The 15,058-nt window shown below is 41.8% G+C and overlaps 1 protein-coding gene across 1 annotated transcript in view; it reads left to right on the top strand.

The window, feature by feature from the left end:
• Positions 1-15,058, top strand: part of DCHS2 (dachsous cadherin-related 2) — a 932,357-nt gene that overhangs the window by 770,568 nt on the left and 146,731 nt on the right. Inside the window, exon 18 of the mRNA XM_086962326.1 lies at positions 6,317-6,468. Within this exon, the coding sequence (XP_086818452.1) occupies positions 6,317-6,468 (152 nt within the window). The remainder of the gene's footprint in view (positions 1-6,316; positions 6,469-15,058) is intronic.

The raw sequence follows: 15,058 nt of genomic DNA, 5'->3' as shown, positions 1-15,058 counted from the left end.
GAATGCGGCTGCGGGAGCAGTGATGGGTCTGCCGAGGTCCTGTCCCATTTCCAATACTCTGCGGTCCCTACATTGGTTACCGATCAAAAGTCGAATCCACTTTAAGGCCCTTAGCCTTGCCTTCAAAATTTCAAAAGGGTCGGCACCTGAGATTCTCAATAATCTCTTATCCGCCTATGTCCCGACTCGCTCTCTTAGATCTCTTGGGCAATCCCTTGCGGTTATCCCGCGTTTCAGGCTTAGCCGGATGGGCGGTCGGTCTTTTCGTGTGAGAGCTGCGGCTCTCTGGGACTCCCTCCCTTTGGAAATCCGCCTGTTAGAGGATCTATTAGCATTCTGTAGGGCCGTGAAAACTCACCTGTTTTAATTCCTCTTATACTGACTTTTTGCACTTTTCTGTTTCCTTTTGCGTTGTATTATGTTCACCTTTTCCTTGCGCCAGGACGCTCCTTATCTGGAGCATCTGTGCGCAAAATAAATGATATTAACATAACATAACATAACATAACATTTTAAATGGTTGGTGGGAAACTTGATGGCGTGACCATGTATTATATGGGATAAAGTACCCATTGCCATACATGATGAGGAGACTCCTCTGAGTTCCATAACCCTATAAAGGAGCTTGACCTTCAGCCTCATTCCTCTATTTGGTTATAGAACTCCTCAGTGACGTGTAATTTCCTTATAATGTATGGCACGGGGGTAGGTTATCCCTTATATAAGGTCAATTATACGCTTTCGTCTGTCAAGTTACAGGCAGAAGAGACTAAAAAAGAACCCTATCACTGCTGTAGCTGCTAAAGTAGGGGGCGCTCGATGCCCCTGCTCATGCACCCTTAAACCTACGCACTGTTTATTTTGCTCATCATTTCTACCCAAACAAACGATTTTTCTCATGAGGAAAAAGGGGAAAATGGTAAATGCAAGTGGTTCACTGTTCATCAGGTCTTTTTTTCTTTTTGAGAGGGTGACCAGAAGTGCACAGCCCCCATCCTTGAAGTTGTATGTGCCCTAGGTGGGAATATGTTTTGAGCTACTCATATATATTTTTATTTTATCTTTTTTTTTGGTTTAGTACTAGGGCAGCCAGAAGGTTCCTTCTTAATAGTTCCATGAAAGGTGTTAGAAGTTCAGCTGAGCAGGTATGTGCAATAATACATGGGTATATACTGGGTGGTATTGTCAAAACAAACCTCCACACAAACCTCCACAATATGCCTGCTAGAGGGGTTGAGTCTTCGGAAATGCTTTGAATTTTAAGAACTGCATTTCCATTCAGATGGAAAGAGGAAGCAGGCTGCAAAATAGAGGGGCTTGAGAATGAATTAATCTGCCACCAACTGCAGCATCGTTTATTCTAACTGGTCTGGTCAGAAGATATGGACACAACAAGCAGTTTGATGGGGTAGGATGGATTTGGATCATGAACATATCTTTAGCTTTCAAAGTAATGGAAATATTACAATTCAGGATTTGTGAAAATAGACCAACCTATTCTTAAGATATATCAGTTTATTAGTCCTAGATTTCAAATCGTAAATAGACATAGTTACACATAAAACTATACTAGTATTGTGTAATTTGATATTTTAGTTAATATTCACACTGGGACTGTTGGTGGGCATAGCAGGAACATATGAAAATGCCACGCCTGTAGATTTTCACAAGACATTTGCAGGTAGTTTGTCATCACAGAAGCAGTTGGAGATTTTTTCTTCTTGGGAACAGAAGTGTTTTCAAGTTAGAAAAGAGCTGGGAACATCTAAAAATTGATTGAGGACCGCAGAGAAAGTAGTTTTCTATGAAATTATTTTAAAGTTTGTAAGTGCAAATAAATGCATTATTTCTCCTTTACAGAAATCTACACCTGCTCCATCTCTTTTTTTAAGTTTCTTTTTTTATTGAAGAATAAAAATAATAAATCGTAGCATAAGCCAGTACACATGTTCTATTTCTGAGTGTGTGAATGTTTATACACGTGAGTACTGTCGGTGTCACAGATTCAGCAACTAAGGAGTTCTACAGAATTTATTCACAAATGTCAAAGAAGGTGGAAATTTGCACCAATAGTAGGAGAAAAATACATGAGGAAATATTGAACCTTCTTTGTGCATTCTGCGCTACGTTTTCAATACAATTCTTTGATGAAGCAAATAGTTTGTGTATAGATTTTCTCAGCAAAATATTTTCCTAAAAAAATGCAAGCACAAATGAGAGGATTTCAAAAGAGGTGCAGTTGGTAAAACAAATGCAAATTTCACAGTATCATAAAATTGAAAAAAGTAAATTTCACCCAGTTGTACTGGGAAAATTATAATCACACACACACACACAACATATATATCTTGTTGCGATCATTTGTATTTAAATCACTGTTGTGTGATCACAGTTATTGATTTGGGAAGACGAATGGATCTGCAGAGGCATTTTTTTTATAAGCACATTTTATTCCTTTTAAAAACATAGAAAGAACAAATCAGCCACAAAGGACGAGAATCACAGATGTAAATTCATTCACATCATTGCTGTACCCCACAATCACGAAAAAATAAAATAAAATAAAACTCTAGTCAAAGCTGGAATCCGGTCAATCGGGACCTTGCACGGCCCCTAGCCATTTCCCCCACATTCTACGATATTTCTTGACAGGCCGCTTCGTTATATACATGGCTTTCTCTTGGGTCACACACAGGAAATACCAATAAGGTCCCAAGGCTTAAAACCCCTCAACCCGCTGACTTCCTGAAGCCAGGTCCCTTGCCAAAGGGGGTTGCACTGGGTCAGCTTCCCCGACCATCCTGTGTGACGCAGCGAGGCCCGCCATGCCAGCAGCACCGAGTGCGTCATCTCAAGAAGTCGGCTTGGAATGGGTTCCCCATACAGCATGACTTGGATGCCCGTTATCCCCATTTCGCTCAGTTCAAGCCGATAGGCAGGGTCCGACCAGCCTCCATTAAACCAGTCATGTAGGTCTAACAGCCGTACCGCAAGGAAATACAGATATAGGTGTGTCATACCCATGCCACCATCATAAGAGGGAATCTGAGAGACAGACATAGCCATCCGGGCCCTTCAGCCCCTCCAGAGGAACTTAGGGCCATATTATCAAGAAAGGGAAACTGCTGCTAAAAGAGCGATAATGGGCTTGATAATATGCTCTTGTGAATTCCCATAGAAGCCCAGGTTAACACCAGAACCTGGGCTTCTATGGGAATTCACAAGGGCATATTATCAAGCCCATTATCGGCGCTTTAGCGGCAGTTTCCTGTGGATAAAAGCGGTGATAATGTATCACCCTTTCTTTATATTCGGCCCTTAGTGATTAGTCTGGCCAGTTCTTTGAACCAGACCTTGGAACACGAGTAGGGGGTGTTCTAGAGGACATAGAGGAATCTGGGGAGGATCATCATTTTATTCAAAGCTACCTCCGCAGGGGGTTCAGAGGCATTTTTTATCATGATTCAATTCACAATTCAGTGTATAGAGAAAAGCATACTATAAATGCATAATTAGTTTCCTTTTTTCTTTCCTCTTCTGCCTTTTTAAACATAAATAATTAACAATCAATTTTAAAGTACAGACACATTTTCAAGAAAAAAGGGAGAGCTTCGAGACTGAACGGGATAGGTTTATCACTCTAGGTGAGGCATAGTGAGCTGATTGCCAGAGTTAATATTTACACCTTTATTTTAATAATAAGAACTTTGGCGGACGGAATTCAGACTGTCCACCATTGTCGCGGTAGTTGGACCGGCCACCTACGAGGCAGCCTACACACCAACAGCATTAGTATGCGACCGCCACCACGACTGTCTCATTGCCTATCTACTGTATTGCGGCAGCGATGCCATTAGCAGACCCCGACACAATAAAAAAAAATGGTACTTGCATATCCCTGCACTACGTGGCAGGCAGCATGCAGTGCCTGCCACATGGTGCTGCGATATGTAGGGGCGATATGTAGTGCCCCCAGAGCCCTTGCCCTAGGCCCAGAAATGAAGGGTGGTCCGCCACGGGCCCCCAAAACTGTTTCTGCCTGTTGTTTCGTGGTGGGTTGAATGCCTCAAAACTACAGGCGAAAAGGGATATCATTATCCCGACAGCAGTGCCTGACAGGCAGTACCACAATGCAGGGCAATGCCCTGCTGTGAAAGGTGGTCGGAAAATAACCGCCTGTCGGAACCGTAGCTGTCGGCCTTTCCGGCTGCCACGTTTACGCCCGCCAGTATAATCTTGCGGGTGTAAAACCACAGTGTGATGGTCGAGGGCCTGCCACCGACAGGCTGTTGGTGGTGGGCTCTCCGCTGTTGTAATGACCCACTAAGTAATGCAAACCTTTGAAATATTTTGCTAAAATTCCTATATTAATCTCTCTTCCTAATGCTTAACATCTTCCTTCCTCCCTACACTTAAAATCCTATTGAAATTAAGAGGTTTCACTTTCAATGAATTTCACGCACAGAGTCAGACTGGCCTATAAGGTAACCAGGCAGTTTTTTGTAGCAGTTTGGGGGCCTGTTTTATGGCCAGGTGGGCAGGCTTTTACTGTAGCTTTCGCTGATATTAAAACAAATATTACCTGCAGCAAACACAAATCCATGAAGTCTCCCATATCTTTCAAAACAACTATATAGCTTGTCTTTGCAAGTTCAAAACTGTCCAGATTTACAAATGTGGGCCACTTTTGAGCTATCTGCTATCTGCTTCGCTAATGGGGGCCACTTTTATTTCAGTGGCCGGGCCTATTTTTTGTCCCAGTCCAACCCTGTTCATGCAAACAGCATGTATGCTACTGCTATCAAAGCAAATATTGCCTTTTGTTACTTGTTGCATTTATTTGTATATTTATATATGTCTTAGGTGCACAGTTGCTCCTAAAGGTGCTGATGTGCTAAGGGAATTACGAGGATCTCGCTGACAGAAGAGAGTGGTTAATTATCTTTATAAATGTGCTGGGTAACAGATAAGTTTTAAGTTGTTGGGCGGAATGCTAGACTCTGGGTTGACACTGGGCTGGTGGGTAGGTTAATCTGGTGTCTAGTAGCTAAGCAAGAGAACACACTGCATCCCACACAGGCCTAGAAACTTAGAGGACAACAACGTATATATAAACTGCTAGACCACAAGGTTCTAGTTTGGTTATATGGAAAAATCCTATTTTATAGGTTGGAAAGACCTATCTTCTGGAGAGCAAAATGACAGATACACAGGGGTATATTTACAAGTTCCTTTTGCCACCGGAGTGACCCTTTTTTTGAGCCTCATGTGGCCTTGCGCCACTCCCCATATTTTCAAGGTGGTACTAAGCCACTTAACATGGCTTAACATCACCTTGTAAATATGCCCCTTTCCGCCGCAGTCCACTATGGCAAAGCGGTGGGCAATGTGTGTTTCTGTGGGCATTCCACTGCAACACCCACTGCTTTTTTATGCTGCCCCAGATTTACAAGGCTGGGGCAGCGCCAAAAACATAAGATATAATGTATCAGCCTGTCTTGACAGATGTATGTGAATTATATGCAGTTTTGAAGAAGTAATCTTGGCCAGCGCGGTGATTGCATAGTATTGTGATCATTTGATAAGTAGTTCATTATTTTAGCTCATTTTATTGAAAAATCTCTTACAAAATAATTTTGTAAGAGGACAGACAATAGTAAGAAGTCAAGCAGAAGGATTACTGATAAAGAACTTTCCAGTCTTATGGTAATGCATGCTGCTAAGAATGGAGCAAGAATTAAAAATTATAACAGCAGCTCCTTAAAACGGAAAATGCTTAAAATATTATACATTAAGGGGCTTATTTTCAAGCCCCTTGCACCACTTTTGCATCACTTTTCCCATGTTAACAGTGACGCAAAAGGGGCGCAGGGGGCTTGTAAATCTGCCCGTAAATTCTAATGTCCAAAGGCATTCGGTGGTTTAAAGTAATTAATTGCAGTGACAACTCTATCCACTGATCCATCATTTTCTGTGAACCCATGTTAGGTATATATGGCTCCAAATACTGCCCCATTATTCTTGCCCTTAATGGTCCGTATATATCCAGCCAAAAAAATCAATAAGAATCACAATTAAAGAGTCAAGTACCACTTCGTGCTACACAGTTCACTTTCCATACTGAGCGAGTAAGTTATTTTTAGGGGGCATATGTCAAAATGAGTTTTCTGATAATACACACATTTTACAACACACAATGTGGAGATATGTTAATAAAATGCACCGTTATATACTGTTCAAGCATTTAATATTATTATATTTATTAAAAACAATAAAACACATTATTGGTGTAACTAATACTGTCATTGTCTTACAGGTGTTTGCTATTGATGATGATAGTGGACGGAATGGTGAAATTGAATATTCAATCATAAGTGGTAATGAAAATAAGGAATTTATAATCAACTCATCAACTGGCATTTTAGCAACAAACGCCATCTTGGATCGTGAAATAGTTTCAGTTTACAGGTTTGCTTTTTTTGATTTTCTTTACTGCCTCTTGTTCGTGTTTATATAATAACGTTTGACAGTTTTTCAAAGTACAGACACACATTGGTCATTGTTTTGGAAACGTGCTATTGCAACATTTGTGTTTGGGCACACTAATAGGGTTAGTAGCTCAGTTTGAGAATTGCAAAATGTCAACTTATTCAATTATTGACAGTACCTTTTGGATGAAATTTAAATACATTTCAAATTACTGTGGGCAATTGCAATTAAAATCTACATCACAAAAACAATTGAATTCATATCAATGAAAGCCATCGTATCAACTCCTCATGTCTCTTACTAAAGATACATTTGTTTCGATTGTGTTCTACAAGTCCACTTCAGCAGTTAGCGAAGCAATACAGACCCGTCTTTCCTCGAAATTAGGATCTACATAGCTCTCAGAATACAATGCTAACAGGCTTCTATAGGCATCTGTATCACACACTTCTTCAACTGCCCCTTCATGAGTAGAATGCCTACATGCGAATGCACCAAGTCCAAAGAACACACTGTGAGCCACTCTTGAAGCAATACACTTCTCACAGCCATGCACTTCAGATGAGTAGACATCTACGGCCTGAAGGACTGCCAGACTCGCGAGGGCGCAGCTGTGGCGGTCCAGCCACTACTCTCTTTTATTGTTGAGAGGTGCACTCCTTCTGCTAATCCTCCTCAAATTACATATTTTTAAGTTAATAAAGTGGTGCTACACCGCTGCGTGTGCTGTCGACACACGTTACTCAAACTAGCAAAATATAACAAGTACACAGACTTCAATGCGATGTGCACGGTTCACTCAGACCCAAAATTCAATCTAGATTAATCAAAATCTGAACCTCAATTTGCTTATTTCTGCATTTTTTAACATTTATTTCTTGTTCATTATATATAATCAGTTCCTTAAATTTGTTACCATACTGCCAGTACCTGGTCCTTATTCCTTACATCATGTAACATCAATATGAAAACATAATATTTTGTGTACGACATCAAAACAAATATTTTCTATTCATTTTCATGCCCAATGGTTTTCGGGACTGCAAGGTCTCTTCCTCAATGGCATATCTGAAACCCAAAGGAAATACCAATGTTTAAACAATTATAATATACAAGGAATATCCTATACGGCCAACAACCCTTCATGCACTGTGTGTTCTAGTGTACCATTCCTGGCATTTATACCACTTCATTCTGCATTTTATACCTGATCAACTCAAGGCTGTGTGCAATCAGTTTTGCTTTTATGTATTCATGCACAATACCTTCCATGTCTCAGTGTCCATATTAGAATTAACTTATTGTTAAATCACCAAATATGAATCACTCTTAAGATAGAGGTGAAAATGACCATGCCTACCTCGTATAATTCTATTCAGTATAAGATACATAATACTGGTGAGTATAATCAATCAAAACCAACCTGTAATCAAAATACGGTAGAATGAGATGAACCATTACTCAAATTGTGGTACCAGTCAACTCAATAATGAAAGTCCACCTTTCTAGTATAAATATATTCTCGCTCACCTCCAAAATATAATGATACATCAAACATGGTAACCTGTTCATAGCCCAGTCATAGACTCTGAAATAAATCTACAAACTAAATGCTACCACGGGCTCCTCTTTGTCGAGTGTTTAATTTGCCCTCTTGAAGTTCTTTGCTATATTTGTCCAGTTTCTGATTGAGTCCTTCCAGGTTGATCCCCCACGTATCATTCTCCAACCTTGACTCCAATTCGCTCTTGAGATTCAGCCACTGCCAGACCGGCGGTCCCACCAGTCTTTTACAACTAGGACGCTCGGACCGCCATTGAACTGCCGCAACCATCAGGGATCAGAGATGCCTGGCGGTGGCATATTGGTCTTGAGGCTGCAATATATTTGACAGGACTGCCACGGTCCAGCCAAGCATATTATGTGTTTCCACTCCGCTGCAGTCTTCATGGCGGTTCCTACTACTTCATCGCTAATTAAACTCAGTAAACAGGAAAGGGGGTAATTTTAACTTTCACTTTTGTTCTACATCTTTTTCACGACTGTCATAAACCAGATGGTCTCCCTCCGGGTGGAGGAGTGAAGACCCCCGGGTGAACTGGGAACTCAGGCGGTCAAGACACGATGATGACGCTATTCACTTTATTAATAAGGTGGAGAATCCAAATATACCACCCAAAAAGCTATAGTGAATGAGGGTTTTTTAGAACCTATATACCCTGGTACTAATAGACAAGTGATTCATTCTCCTTTGATTAATGTAATACAACAATACCACGCACAGCATACTAGACAATGACATAATATTAAGATCATAAAGAGAAACAAAGAGTATTTAGTATGTAAAAGAATGGGTTACAAGAACACACTAATGCTAATGATTCGAATGAAGAAACCTCAGTGGTGGCTGCTTCAAATTGGCGTTAGTGTGGCGGGGAGGAGAAGGGGGGTAAAGAAACACTTATCTGCTGGCCGGCCTGCTAGCTGGCCAGCCGCCGCCGCTCCTAGGTGCTCTGCATCCTCTCTACCTTCCTTCTGCTTAACAAGAAGTAGGATCAGGAAGCACCCACCTAGGCTACCTTCAGAATCTGCAACTGCAGCGTTGTAATTGGTCTGAGTGCAGTTATTCCGCACTCAGCCATCGAATGGAAGCCTGGGGCATTTTCTCCACCCAGGCTGTAGTGCAGCCTGGATGGAGAACATGCGAAGTGCGCATGAGTGTTTGGCCAACCCAGGAGGGCCGGCTAAACTTTCTTACTCACATGGGATGGGCAAACCACTCCTCCCCTGCCCTGCTCTGTGAGCAGGTCAGCCCCGCCCACAAAGCTGCCTGAGTACGGAAGAATAGAATGATAATAACATTGCGTTCTTATCATTTTATTTTTTCATTTTTGCAGTGCTGCAGGCAGTGGGGCGACGCTCCTCTGCCTTAGTGGAGGAGCCCCCACTGAGAAACTTATTACCTGGGTTCTGATAGTTTGATGGAAGAAAAGTTTTACTTGGAAGCAAAAATGTAAGTTTGGCTTCAAAGGAAGTAACCGAGCAATGTCATTTCCACTGGTAGTATTTGTGAAGATGAAAATTTGTGTGATCTCCTGATTCGTTTTTCCTTCACTTCCCTCTGCCCTGTAGAAGTCAGTTCAAGGTGAAAGGTGTGCAAACAGCAGTAAAGGCAGCACCTGTCCCCCCATTACCTTTGGGGCTGTGGAGTCCTGGGAGGCAGCTTGTAATGTGTTTGACAACCAAATCAGTTGTCAGCTGCTGTAACATCACAGCATGGTGCAACATGTTTCTGAAACAATTATTGTGTATAAACACTTCGGGGCATATTGACAAGGAGATGCGATATAATTATCGCAAATCGCTCTCAGCGCGATTTACTCTATCGCTGGATTACATCACAGTGTTAGCGACGTATTAACAACGTTTTGCTAACAGGCGATGTAATTCCAGCTATAGAGAGCGATTCACAGGAATAGCGCATGAAATCCAGCGATGATTTCACAGCACTAATGTACAGCTTGCTAATAGGCAGGTGTGAACTCAGCCTGTCAACCATTGTCAAGATGGTTAAGTTAAGTTTTATTCAGGCGTTAAATACGAGCGATAATCGCGTTAGTGCAACTTTTATTATCACTTTGCGGGTCTGCTGCATGGCTTGCTAATATCGCGAAGCTGTGTCAGCGAGCATTTCCATGTGGTTTAGCTCAGGAACGCCTACTTTGCATGTCGTTAGCGATATTTATCGCTGACATGCAAAGTAGCAAGGAAACACGTGCTAACGCTTGTTAGCATGTCCTTGATGATATTAAGATTTAAGAAATTGCTTCTTTTTTGGTGTTATGTGCCGAAAAAGCAGCAATATAACTCTTGATAACAGGCCCCTTCCTCTTTAATAAATATACAGCAGCAACATTGTGCATCGCCAAAGAGTTCCTTAACATATAGATCAATGTAGTCATTCATTATATGGTGGCCAGTTGTGTTTTCATTGAGAAAATTAATATTAGATGACAACTTACAATGCAAATAATTCCATGAATTAAGAGGTCTTGTTTTGCAGATACATAAAAAATAAATGATTTACTTTTGAAATAAAACAAAATAATATACAGCCAAAACGATTCAAATCCATACGTTATGTCTGTTTTGCAGATTTGTGATGAATCTAAAAAATGTCTAAGCTCTCCTGAATTCAGTTAATTAAAGACAGACTTATTTGAATTCTTCCTTGTCTGCTGATAACTGTAAATTGGCAAAGGAAGTAAGTTTACCCAAAGAAGAGAGAAAAGGAGCAATCTGGTTAATTAAATGTTTATATAGTGTTACATTGTTTGCTTGTAGTATGTGCCTTACAAGACTGTTTTACAATGTGCTATGCCGATAACAAAACCTGGGAGTGGGGGCTGAGATTTGATGAGAAATCCAAGGGTAACAGGGAGAGGAAGTGAAATGTTAAGGAGAACGTTGAGAGATGAACCAGGGCCTGACAAAGAGATCCTGAGGAAGCTGGTGGCTGCACACTCCCCAAAATCCTTTCACATTTCTGCTATAACAGCGACATATATTTATACTGGAACTGAGAGCTAAAAGGCGGAATCTGCACTGTGCCCACACACTTACCTCCTCAAGTGCTCTTGGCTTTGAGTAGGGTGGAGATTTACAGGTTAAAAAGGGCAATGTTCTTTGAAGTGTAAAAATGGTATGGCTCACTCTGACCCTGACAAAATTGCGGAAACCTTTAAGGATTTCTATAAAGACCTGTATAGTAAGAACCAGGATATAGATAACACAAAAACACAGTAATACTTAGATAAATGTATATTACCTGCCCTCTCTGAAGATAAAAAAACAGAAATAAACAGCCCCATTACTACGTCAGAAATTTTAAGCTCAATAAGAGCCCTGAAATTAGGGAAAGCTCCGGGACCTGATGGGTTTGGTGCCAAATTCTATGAGTGTTTCTCCTTTACATTGACTCCTCCACTGTTAAATCTGTTTAACGAATGTAGTGACTCTGGCCAGATTAATGGGACACCAGCAGAGGCCATTATAGCTGTAATTCCCAACCTAAAAACTACAGACCGATTTCACTAATCAACCTAGATTGCAAAATTTACGCTATGATCCTCGCCAAACGCCTTCAAATATTTTTACATAAACTCATTCACTCGTCACAAGTTGGGTTCTTAAAAAAACAGACTATCTAGTGACAATACTCGCATCCTCGCTCATGTCCTAGAGAAAGCCAAACTCACTGACTCACCAACAGTCGCTATTACATTGGACACATTGAAGGCTTTCAACAAAGTTACTGAGCCACTTGGAAGCAACACTAGCCAAATTTAATTTGGCTGAACATTTTAAACGCATGGTAATGGCACTATATTTTAACCCCTCAGCCAGGGTAAGAGCAGGAGGATGCCTCTCATCCTCCTTCAAACTACATCAGGGCACAAGGCAAGGCTGCCCTCTCTCTCCCTCTCCATTCCTCCTTGCAATTGAACCTTTCCTTTTCCACCTTAGGAACAATCAACAAATTACAGTAATTCACTTGAACAAATGTACAGTTAAAATTACGGCTTATGCCGACGACGTGTTGGTTGTCTCTGAGAATGCGTAAGCTGCTATCCCCGCACTTATGTCCTCAATCGATGACTTTGCTAGAGTATCTGGGTACAGGTTGAATAAAGATAAGACGGAGGTGAAACTCCTGAACAACTTGGAGGAAAAGAAGTTATGAGTAGCTCTGGTCTCTTATGGCAGCCAAAATGGTTTAAACAGTGGTGCTTCGTCCATTAGGGGCATTGGGGCGTTGCGCCACTAATGCCATTATCTTAATCTTCTTCCCCGCGTGACCATCCCCTAACCAACACCCCCTCTCCGAGTACTGCGAGCGAATGATAGTGGTTCTGGTGATCATCGTTGCCTTCTTGAAAGCGCTGGAACAGCTAGGTGTCTTAGATGTGAAGGAATGAGAAGCGTGGCGAGAGACCCCATTTCACCCGTGTTTAACATATCTGCTGGGCTTGCATGCGGTGTGCGAGTTAATAAGTGAGGAGTAAATGCCGCAGTTTAGATTTACTCTTCACATGAGGTAGCAAAAGTACCACTATTTATGTATTAACTTGTATGGCGGTGATACTACAACCTTATTTAAGGTTTTCAGTGGTAAATTTACTGAAATGAAAAGCGTGATTTTATCATATGCGTGCTGCTCAGTTTGAACCAATATCTTTTTTTGAGTGAATAACGTCACATTTGCCCGTTATTTTAAGTATTGGCATGGATTAATTTTTCGATTCTTCACCTAATATTTAACTGTCTCTGTATTTTAAATATTCTGAAATATGCTTGGACTGCCACTTCCAAAAGTACTCAAAGCAGGGAAATCTCACAGTATTGCCCAATTAATTGTAAATGGCATTTTATTGTGTTGAAATGTTATCTGAAGTGTGATTGTTTTGATTTAGATATGTGTTAACTTTTGCCAGAAGACTTTTCATAGTATGCTGTGCACTACTTTTCGCTAACTGCACAAGGATCAAATATACACCATTCGATAGTCGATTATAGGGAGACGAACGTGTTTGGCGTTTTGATCAGGTGATCGCCTGTGTGTCCAGTGTTTATATTGGCATTGCATTTGAGCTTCATACCCAGATTTGGTATGTGAAGTGTGCGTTTCATTGTAATTTTGCAATTACTGCGTCATAGTAAATTATGCAGATTACAGAGGACGAGTTAAATTGGTGATCAGTCTCTGTATGCTTGTTAGGAGCCTTACTTTTGACTGTGTGTTGGAACAACTTTAACATTTCAGAAATACCCACATTATATGAAATGCAGACGCACGTTTGAAAGGTTTAGTCGACAACTACATTTTTCTGTGCTGCTTTATTTTTCCAATGACATTTGAGGTTCCCGCTCATTTTTATGGCAAGTGACATTCGTCGTTGAAACTTTTTTTGTGGGGAGTAAACCTTAACCTATTTAAAGCTGCCTATCTCACGCATCACATTTTGTCTGCATGTCTCGCATCCCTCACACTTCTCCTGCGTGCCTGCTCCTCTTCAAGCGTCTTATTGTCTGCCTGCCCCTGTCTTTGTTGAAGAGGTGATGAATAGTTTCTCAGGCAAGGTGAGGATGGGTGTAGGGGAGGGAGAAAGTGTGTGGGGGTTAAGGTGGCTGATGCAATGGTCCTCCACAAAAGGCAGGAAGGGGAGGGTGTCAGGGTCATGTCTTTCATGGTGGAAGAGTGCGGAGCTGACAAGTTTCACACTTCTCTAGGCGCACACACAGTCTAAATGTAGTCTTTTCATTCTGGGACTTGTAGTCCCGGTTAATTAGAGATACAGGACTACCAGCCACAGAATACATAGGAAAAAACGTGAATTTGACGAGTTATCCACGTGTGGACCTGGGCACTTGAGTTCTGTGGTGACGGGGATTTATAATAATAATCCATATTTGTAATCCACATCCATATAACAGTGACCAGTGCAGTGTTTCTGCGTGTAGTGTGGGGGAGTAGTGGCTTTATGGTGGTTTGTGTGCTTTCCTTAAGGAGGAGGCAGCACGTGGGGTTACTGCGCTTAAGACGTGCGTTTGTGAGAAAGTAATATGTGAGTTGATGGCGCCCGGTACCAAGGTGAACCTCTGAAGCTCTGGTGCAGTGGACTGTGCTGTGGGCGAGTAACCGCTTATGTGGGATGGGCACAGAGGTAAGAGTTACATTTGGAGAGGGGAAAAGTGACACAGGGGTGAGCAGGAAGGGACAACATGGACGGAGGAGAATAAAGACTAGACGGGGGGTCAAATGGAAAAGGGAAAGACAAAGAGGAGGGCAGACAGGGGCAGAGAAAGAGGGAAGAAACTAAACAGTAGCTTGAAACGGAGACGCCATGGAGCATTGAGAGGAAAGGTTACAAGTGAGTCAGAAGTGACATAAAGTGATGGATGGGTGAGAGGAGGTGAATGAGAAGAGCGAAGGGTGAGAGAAGGGCGTTGAGGGAGGGAGATGAGAGGACAAGAGGGTCGGGGGAGGCTAGAGAGGCACAATGACAAAGAGGCGCGCGGCAACACAGCGGGAGGGAAGGAAGCAGAGGAGTGATAGGTAAGTGATGGATAGGAAGAGATAAGGTAGCTATTGTGTCACTCACATAACGCTTCATATCCCGTTGCAGTGCGCGGTAGCGCATTTTCAGGTGAGTAGCATGCTGCACAGTGGGGGATGAGTGATAGGCAGGGTGTATTGTTGGGACCTTCTGTGGAGGAGTGTTTTATTTGTCATTTGTGACAGATCAGAGGGGTCTGAGGACGCGTCACAGGACGTAGAGTGCGATGAAGGAGGTGGTTGAAGATTGAGTGCTGTGGGATATATGCATTTTTGGCAGGTGATACGGTTAGCCCTGCAGGCCCCTTAGTATGATGGTTTTATTTAAGTTTTCTGGAGAGATGCATGAGTGCAAAGGGAGAGGACGGAGACAAACCGATTATTATAAGGTCCCAAGTAGAGCAAGGGACAGAGCGATGGATACGAGATAAAGTTAAAGGCAAAAGTGAAACA

This window comes from Lissotriton vulgaris, chromosome 3_1 (genome assembly GCF_964263255.1).
Source record: "Lissotriton vulgaris chromosome 3_1, aLisVul1.2, whole genome shotgun sequence".
Classification (NCBI taxonomy): Eukaryota; Metazoa; Chordata; class Amphibia; order Caudata; family Salamandridae; genus Lissotriton; species Lissotriton vulgaris.
Note: the sequence above shows the minus strand (reverse complement) of the source record. Positions and strands in the feature narration are given on the sequence as shown.